At 55.7% G+C, this 18,038-nt stretch overlaps 2 protein-coding genes across 6 annotated transcripts; one reads left to right on the top strand and one right to left on the bottom strand.

Annotated features, from left to right (window-relative positions):
- The first annotated feature begins 14 nt into the window (after window positions 1-14).
- P2RX6 (purinergic receptor P2X 6) lies at window positions 15-10,390 on the top strand. 4 transcript variants are annotated; one of them, XM_019757706.3, is made up of 12 exons: window positions 17-262; window positions 962-1,112; window positions 2,413-2,484; window positions 5,594-5,669; window positions 5,813-5,933; window positions 6,011-6,091; window positions 6,176-6,317; window positions 6,408-6,517; window positions 7,916-8,009; window positions 8,097-8,162; window positions 8,333-8,410; window positions 8,497-10,390. In XM_019757706.3, exons 1-12 carry the CDS (start codon window positions 129-131, stop codon window positions 8,578-8,580), a joined length of 1,209 nt encoding a protein of 402 aa, XP_019613265.3. In that variant the 5' UTR covers window positions 17-128; the 3' UTR covers window positions 8,581-10,390. The 4 variants fall into 4 exon arrangements, 3 of the variants coding, with proteins under 3 accessions (XP_019613265.3, XP_074177603.2, XP_019613266.3); XM_019757707.3 differs by having other exon boundaries at window positions 19-262; window positions 5,840-5,933; XR_002139692.3 differs by lacking the exon at window positions 6,408-6,517 and having other exon boundaries at window positions 15-262; window positions 8,497-8,634.
- Window positions 10,319-14,966, bottom strand: SLC7A4 (solute carrier family 7 member 4). 2 transcript variants are annotated; one of them, XM_019757710.3, is made up of 5 exons: window positions 14,827-14,966; window positions 13,274-14,264; window positions 12,177-12,817; window positions 11,821-11,929; window positions 10,319-11,720 (listed from the first exon to the last, which is right to left on the bottom strand). In XM_019757710.3, the coding sequence occupies exons 2-5, from the start codon at window positions 14,253-14,255 to the stop codon at window positions 11,530-11,532; spliced, it is 1,923 nt and encodes a 640-aa protein (XP_019613269.3). In that variant the 5' UTR covers window positions 14,256-14,264; window positions 14,827-14,966; the 3' UTR covers window positions 10,319-11,529. The 2 variants fall into 2 exon arrangements, with proteins under 2 accessions (XP_019613269.3, XP_088657010.1); XM_088800884.1 differs by having other exon boundaries at window positions 11,398-11,720; window positions 14,886-14,957.
- Window positions 14,967-18,038: the final 3,072 nt, after the last annotated feature.

The following is an 18,038-nucleotide window of genomic DNA, read 5'->3' as shown; positions in this document are numbered from 1 at the left end:
AGTGAATCCTGTTCCTTTAATAGCTGCTGGCCTGGCTGGGCTTGGGCGCCTGCTTTACCTCCTGTTCTACTGTGACCGCAGCTGCTGTGCTGACTCATGTGTCCCAGCAGCAAGCAAGAGCTGGGAGCATGGGCTCCCCAGGGGCTCTGGCAGGCTGGGGGCTTCTGGATTACAAAACTGAGAAGTATGTGATGACCAGGAACTGGCGGGTGGGTGTCCTGCAAAGGCTGCTGCAGCTTGGAGTCGTCGTCTACGTGGTAGGGTAAGAGAATGGCTCCTGGCCACATTGGCGGGACCATGACTGGTCCTGCTGGGTTGGGGATTGAGGGTTGATTCTTCAGGGGCCAGACTGGTGGTAGTGGAGTGGGGCAGGTTAGGACAAGGTAGCGGGTAGGCAGAAGGAAGGATTTCTGTTTGTCTAGCAGGTGCAATAGCAAGCCATGAGCTTGTGTTCTCCTGTGTGCCCACCTGCCTATTTTCCTGGGCCTTGTGCCCAGCCCCACTTTGGGCTCTGGGCACAGAGCAAGATGAACCCCATACCTATCCAGGAGGCCCTAGGTGGGGCAGGCAGTAGTCCCTGACACTTGTGAGAGCTGGAGCAGTAAGGCCCCTGATAGCGACCACCAGGTCCAGCTGGGTCAGGGGAATCTTTAAGGAGGAAGCTGGGTCTAGCCGGGGCAGGAGGAGGGTGTTGGCTGGTGAGGGACGTGGTAGTGGACATCTCCAAGTCCGTGGTGCCTGATAAGGACACCCATGAGAGCACTGGCTCTCTGATGAATGGCCTGTGCTTCTGGCCTGTGCAGGGTGTTTGGGGTGGGAAATGAGGGAGAGGAGGCAGGGGCCTTGAGCCACCACTGGGAGCCTATAGGGTGTGAGGGAGAGAGGCTGAGCAGGTAGGACCCAGCTTTGCCACCACTCACCATGTGCCGGGGACACACCATACTGCCCATCACCTCCTTAGGTGGGCCCTCATCGTCAAGAAAGGTTACCAGGAGCAGGACCTGGATCCCCAGATTTCCGTTATCACCAAACTCAAAGGGGTTTCTGTGACCCAGATCAAGGAGCTGGGGACTCGGCTGTGGGACGTGGCTGACTTCGTGAAGCCGGCACAGGTGGGTGCCCTTGGTGCTGCTGCCAGGCGCTGACACCTCTGATACCACCCTTGTCGTGAGTGTGTGTGAGAGAGGCATGTGATGCCAGAGGAGGGGGCTGGCACTGTCACAGGGCCAGCTTCAGAAAGAGCTTACAGAGGAGCGACACCTAGACAGGGCCACTGGGGATGTGTAAGAGGTTTCCAGGTGAATAAAGGAATGGGTCAGGAAGCCAGGCCAGGGGAACTACATTTACAAAGACTGCATCTGGAAAAGAATGGAATGCCTGGGAACTCAAGACTTGAGCTTCAAGGTGGGGTGGGAAGGTCATGGGGGACCAGGGCCTGGAGCTTCCTGATTGCTGTCTTCCCTGATCTGGGGCGCTGCTGTCAGGCGCTCCTCCTCTGCCCCTCTCACACTGCATTTCCAGCCCTTTCTCCTTCCATCCAGATTGCCCAAAGCCTGTTTCTACCTCTGTCCTACTGATGCCTAAATTGTAGCCCCGCTGACGACCTGCGTGCACACCCACCACATCCGAAGAGAAATCATCTCCCTCTCCCAGTGTGGCCTCTTAATACACCAGTGCCAACGCTGGACACAGCTCGAGACTTCCCTGTCCCTCCCCCCTGTCCTTTCCATTACCTAACAGTTTTCACTGCTGCCCATGCCACAGCTGGATGAGGCGGTGGTCTTCTAATGGGTCATCCATGTAGCAACCAGGCTGAGCTTTCACCTGTGACCTCATCAGAGCCTGCCAACTCTTGCTTTCCACCCTTTGAAGGCTCCCTGTCCATGATGGTGGCCGCTAAGTCCCTTCAGATCTACATCCCTCTGCCCTCTGCCCAGCCTTCGCCTCCCCTTTGCAGGGCTCTCACGCTCAGCACACAGGAGCCAGCTACCCTTTCCATTCTTGGCCACCCTGTTCCCAGGCAGAGTTCACCACATGTTCCCTGGGCTCTTAGCCATGCGTTCAATGAGGGGTCCTCTTCCCCACCAGCCTGGGCAGGGTGCCTGGCCCAACTCAGCTCTGGATCTTTAGGGCCTAGAAACAAGAGGCTTTTGGAAAATTCTGGTGGAGTGAATGAAAGTGAATGTGAGAAATAAACTGGTCTCAAAGAGACAGGCATAGACTCAGAAATGGCCAGAAACCCAGCCAGCCTCCCATTTCTGCCTCAACTTGCCTCACTGGAGGCATTTCCCTGGGGCACAGGGTTGATTTTCCTGGGACCAGGACCCATTCCCCCACAAACTACGCTGCCAGCTTCTGGCCTCTCCCACTGAAGGAACCATGTAGGCACCAACTCTGACACTTGCCTTCTAGGGAGAGAATGTGTTCTTTTTGGTGACCAATTTCCTTGTGACGCCAGAACAAGTTCAGGGCAGATGTCCAGAGGTAAGTTTGCTCAGGAGCCTCCCAGCGAGTCCCCAGTTCCTCTGCTAGCCCTGGGTAACCTGCTATGTCCTCCCTTCTTCTCCCCAGGTGACTGAGGGCTCAGAAGGGGTTACTGTTTCCCAGGCCCTGGGCTGAACCTTTTCATGTATCATTTCAGTTAGTCTTCACAAGCACCCTGCCTGGTAGGAATGACTGCAATCCCCATTTAAGATGAGAAGACAGAGGCTCAGCGAGGTTGACTTGCTTACCCAAGGCCTCCCAGCCTGTGGGTGACAGGACTCCAGGCCTCTGAGCAGTCTGCTCCCAGCACCTTCCACTGTCATTCACTCTGGGATATCCGGGCCCCTTCCCATCCTGGCTCTGCCTCTGGGCACTCTCCAGGTTGTCAGTGGGTCAGTGTGACATCCAGAGCTGGGCACAGTGCTCAGGTGGGCTCTAATAGCAAGAGCCACGATGGAAGGTCACTTCACCTTCTCTATGCCCAACCTCTATTAATGTGTCCTGAGGCAGTTTTCATTTTTGTGGGCAAACACAGCACATTCTTGCTTATGCTGGCTTCAGGCTCACTTATGACCTCTGGGAATTTTTCCCTATGACTGTGGGTGAAACACGAGTTCCCCACCCTTAGCCTATTTCTCATGCAGAAATGCATATTCTCTCCTTGAAATCCCACCTTTTTACCCTCACCTGGGCATGTTACTGAGCAAGGGTTCTCTGTCCGACATACTTTGGCATCAGCTTTTGAGAAAAGAAAGAGCTTTTACTTGGGAATTTAGCCAGTAAGGAGAGATGGGGCAAAGCTCAAATCCGTCTCCCTGACCCAGGGTTTGGAGTGGGATTTTAAAGGGTTTCAGCAATGGATCTTCCTGGACAGCAGACACTTTGCTTTTGGAAGAGTTCCTGCGTTCAGGTTCAGGTTCTGGTTATGTTCCGGTCCTTTGGTTCCATGGAGGCGGGGGGGGGGGGGGGGCGGGCAGGGAGAAGTTAAGGGTTCGCAAGTGTTACTTGTGAGTTATGTTCTAAGAAACTTTGGTTCCAGGTCTTGTTAGAAACAGGATAGGACCAGTTTGAGCTGGTCTCGGCGTTATAGGCATTTCCTGGGGATCCAGTGTGTTTCACAGAGCCCTCACTCTTCTCCCCAGCTGTGGATATTTTCCCACTGTTCTTTATTGCAATAAAATACACATAGAATAAAATTTATCATTTTCATCATTTTTAAGTGTACCATTTCCCAGGTGTAAATTTTGTTTGAACAGTAGGAGCCCGGAACACAGCCTTGGAAATCTACTTCTGTGGTACATCTTTCCTTCCTTGAATCCAACATTTAATTATTTGCTGGGCTGGATCACATGCTGGACTGTGTGGTCACCTATCCCCTGAGCCCTGTGGTTGGTCCCACCACAGTTGCTGGGGATGCCACATGTCCCTGGTTGGCCCTGTTCACAAAGGAGGGGTGGCACGTGCACAAAGAGTGTGTGTATGCTTGGCAAGCACACCTGATGTCCTGCCCTCTCTAAATGCTCAGAAGACATCTATTTAATGTTCAATTTGTAGACTATTCTGAAATTTTGCTGAGACCTTGATTCTGTGTTTTCTGGAATCCATGTGATTCTTCTTTGTCCATGTCCCAGCTTCTGGCCTTTCCTAAGAAACTGCCAAGGCCAGGAAGTAATTTATCTAATTTGAACCCCAGCTCCCTGAGACTGGCCTGAGCTCCTGCCAGCTCCTTTCAGGGGCTCTGGTCACCCGGTCCTTCCTAGCACATGCACTATGCTCCTTGTAGCGTCATAGCCTTCAGCAAACACTGCTAAGCCTGCCCCTGGGCCAGGCCCTGTGCTGGGCTTGCAAAGCTCTGTCTTCCTGTACCTCAAGAAACTCCTGTACCGACAGCCCAGCCAAGGTGGCAGGTCCTGCGATGGGCACAGAAGCTACAGCTAAGAGACCTAGGGAGGTGCTTCTGCCAGCCTGGAGCCTCAAGGAAGGTTTCCCACAGGACTGGATCCCACTCAAGTGGGACCTTAAGGATGACCAGGCAGAGGGGGCTTGTAGGCAAAGGACCTGAGCTGTGTGAGATGAGGCACCTCCAGGGTCACCTGCTGCTGAGGGGGGCTGGAGCCTACATTTGAACTGGGGCCGAAGGGGGTAACCCGAGATCTCAGGGAGCCTGTGAGCCCCACTGAAGAGATGAATTCAATCCCAGAAGCAGCAGAGAACCACTCTGCTCAGGGGAGGGGCACTTCATCTTCTGTGCGTGGGATGGACCACTTGGGTTGCCGGGTTGAGGCTGATGAGACAGAGGCAGGACCCATGGTGGTCGCCATGGGACCAGGAGAGGAGATGGCCCAGCCAGGGTGGAGAGGAGGGGCAGACTCAGGACACAGGTAGGGGCAATGAGGCAGGACAGGTGGCCCTATACTGTCTTCTGCCCACTTATTACAGTCCCACAGCCCACGAAGTCCCACTGTCTCATTTGGCTTCTCAGAGTCCCCGAGCCCTTCCCTGGCACTGTGTTCCTCCTGCTGCCCCTAAACTGGGTGCCCTGGACAGTGGGGTCCGTCCTCTGTGCAGGCAGAACCGTGTCTGAGTGCCTAGCCCATGAGAGTACCTCCCCCTCTGGGGTCTGGGACCCCAAGAAAGCTCACCCCCTGCCCCTCCTGGCTGATCGCCAGAACATTGTGACTGTGTACACGCATTAATGTCGCTGTTTACAGAAAAACAGTCAGGGAAGGGCCTGGTCTGTGGGGTCCTACTTCCCAGGCCCCTTGGACTAGGGTCCTGTCCTTTGTCCATGTCCAGCGCCTCCACCCTGACATAAACTTGCCCTTCCCAGGGTCCCTCCACCTTCCCTTGTATGATCTGAATTGGAACCAGAGCAGCTGGGCCTCAATGAATCACTTCTGTCCCCATTAAGAAGGGAACTGGGGGGTGGGGGAGCTGCTCACCCTCCCTGCTCTGACCATCCCCTTTTATTTGCATCCTCCAGCTTTTCATGTGCTGCCAAACACAGAGAACGCTGGGGGGCTAAGGTGGGGAGGGGTGTCTTCCTTCAGACTGCAGAGCTGGGTCACCCTCTGGGCCCTGAACAACTCTGCTCTCTCATCCACCTCAGCACCCCTCCATCCCGCTGGCTAACTGCTGGGCCCACGAGGACTGTCCTGAAGGGGAGACAGGGACACATAGCCATGGTAACTGTCTGCCACAGCCTCCACTGGGAATGGGGTTTGGGGGACAGGCTGGGATGCTGGGTGGCTCCTGAGTGCAGAACTGGAGGTGCCTCGGCGTCTCTCCTTTCTGCCAATAGCCCCCTGCCCGCTCTCCCCTACTCCAGGCCTGGAGTTTGTCTTATGTTTTCAAGGCATAAAAACCGGCCAGTGTGTGGTGTTCAACGGGACCCATAGAACCTGTGAGATCCGGGGCTGGTGCCCCGTGGAGAGCAGCACTGTGCCTGTGTAAGTCGTCCCCCCCCCCCCCCAGCAGGGCCCCAGGACAGCAGAGCCTGGCCCTCATGCCCCTCCCCCACCGGCAGGAAGCCCCTGCTGCTCCAGGCCAAGAACTTCACACTGTTCATCAAAAACACAGTCACCTTCAGGAAGTTCAGCTTCTCCAAGTAAGTGTGGGTGGGTCCTGGCTGGCCCCAGGCCCTCCTTGTTCTCTGCTTGGCCTGACACCCGCCTTCCCCGGCCCCTCTCAGGTCCAACGCCTTGGAGACGTGGGACAACACCTATTTCAAGTTGTGCCGCTATGATCCACTCTCCAGCCCCTTCTGCCCAGTGTTCAGAATTGGGGACCTTGTGGCTGCGGCTGGAGGGGACTTTGAGGACCTGGCATTGCTGGTGGGTCTGTAGGGGGGCAGCGTTCCGGGAGGGCTCAGGGAGGGGGTCCTGAGCCCATGTACCAGTGAAGCAGCTGTGTGCTGTGTGCAGGGCGGTTCTGTGGGCATCCGTGTCCTCTGGGATTGCGACCTGGACGCTGGGGGCTCCGACTGCCGACCCCACTACTCCTTTCAGCTGCAAGAGAGGAGCTACAACTTCAGGTGCCACCCCCACTGCCCCCAGTGCCTTCCTCAGCCAGGTCCCCCTCCACCTGTCCTCCTGTAGAGCCAGGACAGACCCCAGCCCAGCCCAGCCCTCTGGATATTCTGCGGCAAGCACGAGTGGGGGGTCCCAGGGGCAGGAGGGGGTATTCTCATCTCTAGGTCCCCCAGCAAGGCTCTGTCCAGCCTCCCTCCTGAGCCCTTCCCCCTTCACCCTATCTGTCCCCACACCCCATGTTACAGCTGGGACCCTTCACCCCCAGTCCCCCCACCCCACCCTGCCTCCAGCATCTTCTCTCCACAGCCCAGGGAGCTTTCTTTTGTACTTTTCCCTTAAGCTTTTATTTTTTTTTAAATTTAAATCTATAGAAAAATTCAAAGATTAGTAACATAAACACCCATATACTCTTCAACAGGATTCACCGGGTTTGTTTGTCTCATTTTTATTTATGTATTTATTTATTTTTGTTACTATCTTGCCACATTTGCTTTCTCTCTCCCTCTCTAGAGTGAGCCAGGTATATTTAGATAGATTTCACACACAACCATTTGAAAGTAAGTGGCAGATATCTAGACACTCATCCCCCTCAACACTGTCCTGAGAATGAGGACCTTCCCCATGGTGACCATTGTCCTATTGTCACACTCAAGAAATTTAACATTGGCAGAATAAATCTAATATTTAAATTTACCCAACTGTGCCAATAATGGTCCTAAATCTTATTCTCCAGCAGGATACACTCAAGGATCTTGCATGTCATTTATTGTCACGTCTTTGAGTCTCCTATTCAGAGCCCCCTCCTTCCCCACCCGGAATCCTTCTGCCACCTCAGGTCACCGCCTCAGCTGTTGCTCACACATATATGTGCACACAGCCTCCAGGCCTGGAGGTGACACCCCTGACATTGCTACCTGGCCTGGCTTGGCTGACCCCCGAGCCTTTTGTAACTGCATCGGGCTGGCTCCCTGCCCACACCGTCCTGCTCTCACCTCTGTGCTCTCATCGGCCCTACTCGCTCTGCCTAGAACGCCTTCCTGACCCCTGGAAAAGCAGCCTGAAAGTCTCCCCTGCAGGAAGCCTATCTGGTTCCTAGGGGAGAGTGAGCTCCCCTCTCTGGACCCCCTGGGCCTGCCCCTATCTCCTGCCCCCCCCCCCACACACACACACTGCTGGTGTTTTTAGGGACCCTTCTGTCTGTTCCCTTAGCAGGCAGGGAGCTTCTGAGAGGCAGGTCCCGGTTTGCTTTTCCCCTGTGTCCTCAGCAGTGACAGAGCTGAGACCCAGGACTTGGGCTGGGGGTTGATGGAGTTAATGGATGAGAAAGATGGAGGGCTGGCGGAGGCCAGCCCAGCCTGGGAGCGGGCAGAGCAGACCACCAGACTGTCTCTTGCCCCCAGGACAGCCACTCACTGGTGGGAGGCCTCGGGTGTGGAGGCGCGGAGCCTGCTCAAGCTGTACGGGATCCGCTTCGACATCCTGGTGACGGGGCGGGTAGGAGGGGCTGGCTGGGGCGGGCAGGGCAGGGGTGGCAGAGGGCAGCAGCCATGGCCCGAGAGGCTCAGCCCAGGTGTCTCTCAGGCAGGGAAGTTTGGAATCATCCCCACAACCATCACTCTGGGCACTGGAGTGGCTTGGCTGGGCGTGGTGAGTCCGGCCAATGTGGGCTGCCTCTGGCTTCGGCGAGCATATGCAAGGCCTTCCTGAATGCACGCTCAGTCCCCTCTGCCTGCTGTTGAGTCTCAGGGTGACGGCTGGGGGGGCGGGGTGGGAGGGTAGGCTGGAGCCAGGACCCGGGTCTGCCCTGCCTCTCCCAGATCACCTTCTTCTGTGACCTGCTGCTGTTGTACGTGGATGGAGAATCCCATTTCTACTGGACGACCAAGTATGAGGAGGTAAGCAGTGGTCCTGCCCCACCACTGGGAGCTGCTACACTTAGAGGGTGTTGGCCGGAGCCCCAACCTGCTGTCCTCATCTGCAGGCAAAGGCCCCGAAGGTGACCTCCAACCCTGAGCAGACAGAGCCAGCCTCCGCAACCCCACACCTGGCTGCCCAGGTGCCATAGAGGGACCCAGCACCTTCCCCAATGGCCACTGCTGCTGCTGGGACCGACATCGACGCCAGGGTGGCCCTGCCCAGGCTCTGTCTCCTGGTCCATTCTTGAGGCCTGTAACCATTTCCTACTGGTTGGGGGTTGGGAAGGGTAGAGGCCCCACCTTGGGGACCTCATGGATGAAACCCCAGCAGAACCAGGCTGGAGGGTGGGAGAAGAATTCTACCTTCAATTCCCAGGCAGATTGTCCCTCCCCTGATTCCAGCGTCGGGGAGCAACTGAAACCAGTCTTGTATAGAGGTCTGCAATGGAACAGAAGCCATGGAGAAGAGCAGAGCCCTGGGCAGCACATGGCAGGGCGCTGGTCCAGTGGGGCTCCCGTTGTGTCTGTGTCTGCAGAACTCTCTCCCGGGCTCTGCCCTTAGTGCTCCCAGCAGTGGCCCACTCACCAGCTGTCAGCACTGGCCCTCCTACTGACTCCAGCCCTGCCTGGCTCCCTGCCCTCCTCCCTCTGCCAGCACTCATCATAGGTCAAGCCCCCACCCTCTCAGCTTTGCTGCTTTGGGCGCTGTGCAGCCAGAGTCCACAGCAAGGTAGGGAGGCCTGACAAGAGGGGTTGTCTCAGCTGCTCTGGTGCTGGGTTGCCTAGGGCAGGTACCATCCAGATTTGGTCCTTGTCCATGGAATGGGGAGTGGGGTGGCAGATGATCAAACCCACCAGGACCCCAGGCAAGGGCACAGGCACCTCTTGGGCCCACATCTGCTCAGCTGGAGTATTGACCCCTTCCCCGTGGCAGCTCTCTGTTTATGGAGAGCTGGGATGGGGAGGAGACGATGAAGGGTTTGAGTTGGTAGTCACTGGGGTCTTTGTGACCTTCTATATACCTCCTTGGTGGCCAACCCCCCCCCACAGCCCAACCCCCTTGAACCTGCTCACTGGGCTTCCTGGGAGCCATGGGGGTGGAGAGGATGTACATCTGGAATTCACTCCTGCCTCGTGTCACGCCTAAAAACTTGTCTGGGTAACTGCATGCTGGAGGCCTTGACCATGACCCCAGGTGGAACCCAGTGGCTGAAGGAATGTCCCTAACAAAGGTCACAGAGGCCCCCATTGGCTGGCCTGGTTTGGGCTTTGGAATCCTCCGGGGGTCTGAGTCCTGCCTGCTGGAGACTTTCACTCGGCTCTGGAGACCCACGGTCAGAAGGGGAGGGACAGGACACCCAGGAGTCAAACCCTCTCCTGGTCCCGGGGCAGGAGCAGGGCTTTGGGAGTATTCAGCCCAGGGAGGCGAGGGGCTGCTTCCTCATGGGTCCCTGCTGACCAGGGGTGTGCTGGCAGCTTGCCAATGGAGTGACATGGGCCAGTTGGGGAGGGATGGGATGGGGCTCAGGCTGTTGCAGCATCTGGAATCATCTGGACCTGAAGGCTTAGCAGAGCTCTGGATCCCTGCTGCCTCTCAATCACGAGTAGTGGGCACGGGCAGGGGAGCTCCAAAGGGCCAGGGTGAGAGAACATGGCCTTGAGGCCTGGTTACTGGAGCAGGGTTATATGTCCCTGATTGTCCTCGGGGCCCAGAGAAAGCCGATAACATGGCTGTAAGAAGTTGAGGAGCAGGGCAGCCAGTTGGCTCAGCTAGTTAGAGCACAGTGCTCATAACACCAAGGTCGCCGGTTCGATTCCCACATGGGCCAGTGAGCTGTGCCCTCCACAACTAGATTGAAAACGACGACTTGACTTGGAGCTGATGGGTCCTGGAAAAACACACTGTTCCCCAATAAAATTTTTTTAAAAGTTGAGGAGTAAAGCCCGCCAAAGCCAGCATCCTCCTGTGTGGTCCTTACAGGCAGGAATAGGGAGTTGGAGACATCTATGGTGGACATAGACCAGTCTTGGGGAGATCAGTGGGGGCAGGGGCAGAGTGGGCCTGGGGTCCCCCCCAAGGACTGGGGCCTCACAGCCACCAGGTGGGCTGGAAAGTATTTGGAGTAGGCCTAGGTGGTTGTATACCCACACACATGTGTGTGCTATCCTGAGCCTTTCTCACAAAGCCCTTGAGGGGGTGGGCAGAGAGAGAGAGACAATGAGCACCAGCTGTTGGCAGCTGGACCTGAGCCTGGAAACAGCTGTTGCCTCAGTCTGCATGCAGGTGTGCTTCCTCAGGGAAGTCATGTGGACCATGTGGGCCTGTACCTGAGAGATATACCTGTGCCTGTGCCGCTATATTCCTGGGCAGCCACTGGCACATGCCCTGCTCTCTGGGAGCCCTGGGACACAAAGATGACCCCGGAACTCTGCTGCCCTTTCTAGGCAGCCTCCTTGGGGCCCAGGCTCTGCGCTCTGGATCCACCCTTGAAGGGGACATGTGGAGAACCCGGGGGTAGGGAGCCTGTCAGGACCTGCTCCTGTCATGGACCCCCTCCTCACCTGGTGTTTGTAGGGGTGTGTGTAGCTCTCTTCTGAGCTGGGCAGAAGGCACCAGCCTAAGGGCAGGACCCTGGGACCCAGGCTGGCTGTGTCCCTGATTCAGGGTTGTCCCAGGGCTGGTGCCTCTCCCTTGCGGAACCTAGGTGTCTCTGCTGAGGATTAGGGACAATTACCTGGTTCGGAAGGGGTGGGCAGGCAAGGACTCAGTGCCACAAAGAACGCCACAGTGGACATAGCAGCAGGCCACATGGCAGGTTGAGCAGTTATAATTGTGGATCCTTGGGGCTGCGGGCCTCTTCCCTGCCCGCTCCACCCCATAAACTGGGGTTCTCATAAACTGAAAGGTGCTGGGCAAAGAGTCCACCATACCTGCTCTGGCCATGGTCCACTCCCGAAGACCCAAAGCTCGGAACCTGGGCTAAGGACCCTCTAGCATGGGCAGGCCTACAAACATGAGCTGCCCCAGACAGAGGGGGCTCCTAGCCCCTTCGGCCTCCTGAGGAGGTAGAGGAGGGTGGGCAGACCCCCAGCTGTCCTCATGGACTGGTGATCTGCTCCGTGCGGCTGGGCTCCTGGACCAGTGCCTGGCTGGGGGGCTGCACGGCCTGCACCGTCTCCTCTAGGCTGCCATCGGGGAACACGACATAACGTGTGGTGGCTGGCCACTGCGGCTCCTGCTGGTTCTCCTTGCTGTGCCAGATGCCGTAGCCGAAATACACCAGGAGTCCTGCAGGGGTTGTACAAGCCTGAGGGGCAGGTCTAAGCCCTTTGCCCTCTTTGCCCTCTTCCTGCAGCCCACCCAGGGCTCCAGCCTGGCCCTCACTCACCGATCAGCAGCCAGATGGAGAAGCGCAGCCAGGTCAGGTAGCTCAGGTTCAGCATGAGACAGATATTGAGTAGGATGCTCAGGGCTGGAGTCAGGGGCACCAAGGGGACCTGAGGGAAAAGGCAGGGCTGGGCTGGGCGGGGCTGCAGGAAGTCTGCAGGCCCTGGATCCACAGAGCCTTTCTCCACCTCTGCAGATTCTGGAGACAGGGGCCCACTCTCCAAACAGAGAGAGGGGGATGGGCATGTTGGCCTCCCCAGCCCTATGAGGCCTGGTTCATCCTGCCATGGCAGAGGAGGAAGGGGTGAAGGGAGCGGGCAGGGCTGACAGTGAGTGGGTATTGGCTGGGGGAGGTACCTGGAAGGTGTCCTGCCGGCGCTGTTGCTGGTGGGCCCCCAGGACAAGAAGACTGAGTGCAAATACAGTGGTGCTAAGCAGGAGCAGCAGGATGTAGCCCCAGTTCGGGAGGTGCAGGGCCGTGTTCCCAAAGACCAGCACACAGCCCAGGCTGATGGCTGAAGCCACCATGACACCGAGTGCCCAAGCCACGGTGGCTCCAGGGTTGCACCCACCCAGGAAGCCCAGGTAGGGCCTCAGGGCTGGCCGCAGCTGCCCAGGCTCAGGGGCCGAGGCCTGCTCAGGGCCCACCAGACGGGTGTGGTCTTGGAAGGAGTCGTACTCCTTGGTCACAGGGCCAGGGCTGGCTGGGCCTGAGGAACTAGACGGAGGGGCCTTCTGGAAGCGCAGCACGATTATGCTGGTGGCCACAAAGGTGTAGGCCAGCAGAGTGCCAATGGACAGGAACTGAACCAGTGCCTCGAGGTCCAACAGCAGTGCCATGAAAGCCATGAGGACCCCAAATACCAGGATGCCCACCATGGGCACCTGCGTCCGGTGGTGCACATGGGCAAACGCCTGGAAGAAGAGCCCATCGATGGCCATGGCGTAGATGATTCGTGGCCCAGAGAAGAGGTTGAGGAGCAGGACAGTGTTCATGGCTGTGGCAGAGGGTAGGGGACTGGTCAGCATAGTGGACAGGCCCACTGGGGGCTTCTGCTGGGAGCCAAGGCACAGGCAGTCCCTTGGGAACATTGACATGAGTTTGTCTGGGTTATCAGAGTAAGCCTGAGTGTACGTGGGGTGCTGAATTGTCACCCCCACCACCACCCAGGAATAGGACACCCCCGTTTAGGTGACAGGCCCACTGGAGAATCAGAAGAGGGCTGCCAGGAAAGGACCTGGAAGTAGATGCCCCAAACTAATAACATACAACTGGGAGGGGGCAATAGTTCCCTCCCAACAAGCCTGGGTGGACAGTCTAATAATTAGCACCTTTCTGGGCCCATTATGCAACTGGTAACACTGAAGCCCAGATGAAGATGCGTTCCCTGGGAGGCCTGGGGCAGGGCCACACTGCCCTGTTCCTGCCCACCTTGTCCAGAAGGGTCCCTTACCGCAGATGGAACCAACTGCCACGATGAAACCAGCCCAGCTGTAGCCCCGCCGGTAGAAGGCATCGGCAAGGGCCGAGTCAGGATCCAGGCTGTGCCAGGGCACCATGAGGGTGAGCACAGTAGAGACGAGGATGTAGGCGCTGGCCACCAGGCCAAGTGAGACGGCGATGGCTATAGGCACGGCTCGCTTTGGGTTCCGGGCCTCCTCGCAGGAGGCAGCAATGACATCAAAGCCCACGAAGGCAAAGAAGCAGGTGGCGGTGCCGGCCAAGATGCCAGAGAAGCCAAAGGGCGCAAAGCCACCCTCCTCAGGGCTCCAGTTGTGAGGCTGGGCCAGGACAAATCCCATGATGATGATGAAAAGAATGATGACCAGGCTGATGGTGGAAAGGACGTGATTGAGCCAGGAGGAGATGCGGGCTCCGCAGGAGACCAAGGCAGAGGCCACAATGATGATGCCAGTGGCCAGGAAGTCTGGGTAGTGGGCCAGGAAGGGTACCTGCCAGACACCCACATGGGCCTCAGTGAAGTTGCGGATGCGATGGCTGAATATGGAGTCCAGGTAGCCACTCCAGGCACGGGCCACGGCGGCGCCACCAATGAGGTACTCAAGGAGCACATTCCAGCCAATGAGGAAGGCCCAAAGCTCACCCATGGACACATAGGTGAACAAGTAGGCAGAGCCTGTGCGGGGCACACGTGCCCCAAACTCCGCATAGCATAGGGCAGCCAGCAGGGAGGCCACAGCAGCCACACCAAAGGACACAAGCACGGCAGGGCCGGCCATCTGCTTAGCCACAGTGCCCGTGAGCACATAGAGTCCCGAGCCCACCATGCCACCCACGCCCAGCAGGGTCAGGTCCAGCGTGGACAGGCAGCGCTGCAGTGAGGTCTCCATGGAGGACCCCTCCAGTGGCTTTAGCCGGTTCAACTTCTGGCAGAGGCGCGCTAGGCTGGTGGTGCTGGGCAGCCCCGGGGCCATGGTGAGCAGCTGAAAGGAGCACCAAATCAGCTGCTGGCACCTGCCAGTGCCAGAGGGGAATGACAGGCTGCCCAGCTGAGTCCTGACCAGCCTTCAGTCCTTGCTCTGTCCCCACCCTGGGGACCCCAGCATCTGCACCACTGGCCTGTTGGAGGGCTGGGATGCGGCAGGCGTTAGGGCATGCCATCAGGGTGGGCAAATCACAGGGAAGTACAGAGACTTCAACTGCCTCCAGAGCAGGAGAGGGAGCCTGGTGGAGCCAGACCTGGGCCTGTTTGGAGGTGGCCCTGAGCATGAGGAAGGAGCAGCCTCTAGGAGTACTGCTGGGAATCACTCTGTGATCTGGGATCAGAAAGCAAGATGGAAACCAGAGGCTTCCTGGGAGCTGGGCCAGGCTGTTCCAAGACCCGGAACAGGAGTGGCTCTGCGTAGCCCAGGCAGCCACCTGGCCTCAGAGACAGGCGGTCATCCTTCCCTCCCCCACCCAACAGGGCTGGGAAGCCAAGGGCGGGGCGCTCCCACAAACGCTGCCCACCGCAGCCAGCTCCGCCGCGCCCATGTCCCCAGGTACCTGAGCCTTCGTCTTTTCTCGAGCCTGAGTCCGTCCCCGCAAGACTCGCTGCGACCCACCTGCTGTCGCCGCTGCTGCTGGCGCTGCTCTGCGCGCTGCGCCAGCCCGGCGCTAACGTGCGCCGGTGCCGCCCCAAGCTCAGGACCCGCCCCCAACCCCTGGCGCCACCACCACTGTACCGTGCCTCGCTGACCCCGCCTCGCTGTCACTTGCACCCAGAGAGCCCGTCCTACTCATAACACGCCAGATGAAGACCAGAGCTCACCAAATCTAGGAAAGCCCTATCACCGCACAGGTCACAGATGAGGAAGCCCAAACCACCAGGTAGATGACTAGCCCTGCTCACCTGGGTGACTTTGGAGGCAGGTAAGGTTAAGGTCCAGGTCCTGAGGGGTCTGGATCTCACCCTCTTGCCACTGCTGCAGACACCCTCCTTGATCCCTCACTCCAACACATATACTCCACCCAGCCAGGCTCCATCCAGTCTCCCGCCACCACTGAGGAGTGTGGGGGCTGCTGGCATTAGGCAGACTTCTGGTAAGATGAGGGTATGGCCTGGCGGAGTGGCCCTGGGCAATCCCTGAGCGCTCCCTTACAATGGAGTTGGGGGGAGTGCATGGCTTTTGGGAGTGTTCTGTGAACGCATGTTCAGTGTTTGGCAGAACTCATATTGGCTCTGCTGAGACTGTAGCTCTAGACAATGTCCTAAAAGGAGGCAAGCAGACTCCTGCAGACAGCTTACAGCCCTCTAGCTCAGGGGACTCCTGGGGCCCTTCAGATACCAATGGCAACCCCTGGGAGTACCTGTCAGGCCTGGAGGACCCTGGGGGAACCCCAACAGTAGCTTTTTACGCATGGATAATCCGTGAAAGTTACCATGTCCTGAGCACCTGCTCCGTGCCTGTCCCCACACCACGGGCAGTCCCGATGTCCCATCCCGTGGCTATCACAACCTCCCCTCAGGCTTAGTTAGTCCTGGGACTGAAGAGTCTTTGTCCTGCTCTTCCCACTTTCTTGAAAATGAAAAAGTTGGTGTGACACAGTGTTGACTTGCTCACAGCAAAATGATGACAATCCATTTAAGCAAAGCAAAACCAAAACAGATATCCTCTTCCCCCAGAACTTCATACATGTTTTCAGGTTTACAGGTGGTTTGTGGAATAGGATTTTAGTGGCACCTGCAGCCTGTCTGGTTCAGTGGGATGGTGATAGCGTGATAGGATGGTGGACTCCCAGACAAGATGGTGCCACGTGGAACACTCTGCCTTCGCCAGCCCCCTTCGTTTCTCCTGATATTTGCCTGATGGTGTCTTGAGAAGATTCTCAGATGGAATCCCACTTCCTACATGGTGACAACTCTCTTACCCCACTCCCATGTAGCCTACACATAACTGAACAGATGTTCCTTGTTCTGAAATGCCTCCACAGAAACCTAGAAAAATGCATTTCAAACCAAGAGGCTTGGGCAATTTTGTAACAGGAGCTCCCATAAGGCCTTGCCAATGACCACCTGAGAGCAGGTATGAGGTGTTTCAGAGCACTGACTTTTTATCTACCCAGAGAAGAGCTCTCACCACACCCCCTTTCACAGGCACCTACAGTGGATAGTCGAGGCCAAATATGGATGACACAGTAAATTGTAAACTTCCAGGGATATGGCTGGGACCCCACTGAGCAAGGTAGTTACACAGAGCAACCCCATGAAGATGCGATGAAGCTAAAGTACCAAAGGAGGGGGTGGGGGGAAGACAAAAGGGAAAGGAAATACTTCCCAACTCATTCTACAAGGCCAGGATTACCCTGACACTAAGCCCAACAAAGACATCACAACAAAAGAACACTATAGACCAAGATCCCTTATGAATATGGATGCAGACTTTCTGAACAAAATACTAGCAAATCGGATCCAGCAACATGTAAAAAGGACCAAGTGGGATTTATCCTAGGAATGAATGCGAGGTTGATTTAGATAAGAAAATCAAACAATGTAATACTCCATACTAACAAAGGAGTGTAGGGGTTCAGAATGAGTCACCCCAAGATGTGTCTATGTGGTATGTGGATTGTTTTGAGCTAAAGGCAACCAAAACCCTGAGGGCTCAAGAGAAATTTCTGCCCCCACCACCCACCTCCCACCCCACCCAGCTTAACTATCTAGAAGAATTTGAATTAAGGGCCATGCCCATAATAAGCGATTATCAGAGATAACTTTTTTTTTAAAACCTATCTATAGGGCAGCGCAAATTTCTAATCATTAAACATCTGTTCTTTTTATCATCCTGCAGTGACCTTCCTCCCCTCTGAAACCCCAAAGTGATCCTTAGCTCAGACAGTCATATACGTATACCTCGTTTTCCCTTTCTGTCTTTGAATCTGTTGTGTATGCATGGTTCTCATACACATGTATATAATTACATTTAGTCATTTTCTCTTGCTAATCTGTCTCATGTCTATTTGATTATTAGACAAGCCAAATTATTAGACCTTGAGGGTAGAGGAGAATTTCTTCTTCCTCCCCCACAGGACCAAAACCACCCGATCATCTTAATAGAGGCAGACAAAGCATTTGACAAACTAGGCAAAGAAAGGAGTGTCCTCAACCTGATAGAGACCGTCTAATGAAAAACCCTCAGCTAATGTACTCAGTGGTGTAAGACTGAAAGCTTTCCCTTCCTAGTATTAGGAAAATAAGGATGGCCACTCTCACCAATTGTATTTAACATTTTACGGGAGGTTCCAACCAGGGCAATTAGGCAAGAAAATGAAATAAAAGAAATCCAGATTGGCGAGGAAGAAGTAAACTATCTCTAGCCATAGATGACATAATCTTATGTATAGAAAATACTAAGGAATCCACACCAAAAATTATTAGAATCAAAAAGTTCAGCAAAGGTGTGGGATACAAGATCAACAGACAAAAATCAGAGGACCTGATGTATAACGTGGTGACTATAACACTGCATTGTATAGTTGAAATTTGCTAAAGAATAGAACTTAAATATTCTCATGAAAAATTTTTAAATAGAAAGATAAATATGTGAGATGTGAATTAACTAGATGGGAAGAATCCTCTCAAAATGCATCTGTAGAGCAAATCACCACCATGTACACTTTAAATATCTTCCAGTTATGTCAGTTATACCTCAGTAGAGCTGAAAAAAACACATACAAAAATCAGTTGTCTGTCTATGCACTAGCAATGAACTATTGAG

This window comes from Rhinolophus sinicus, chromosome 9, assembly GCF_057876585.1.
Source record: "Rhinolophus sinicus isolate RSI-liver-muscle chromosome 9, RSI-T2T, whole genome shotgun sequence".
In the NCBI taxonomy this organism is placed as follows: Eukaryota; Metazoa; Chordata; class Mammalia; order Chiroptera; family Rhinolophidae; genus Rhinolophus; species Rhinolophus sinicus.
The sequence above is the reverse complement of the archived record's forward strand: the minus strand, read 5'-3'. Positions and strand labels throughout refer to the sequence as shown.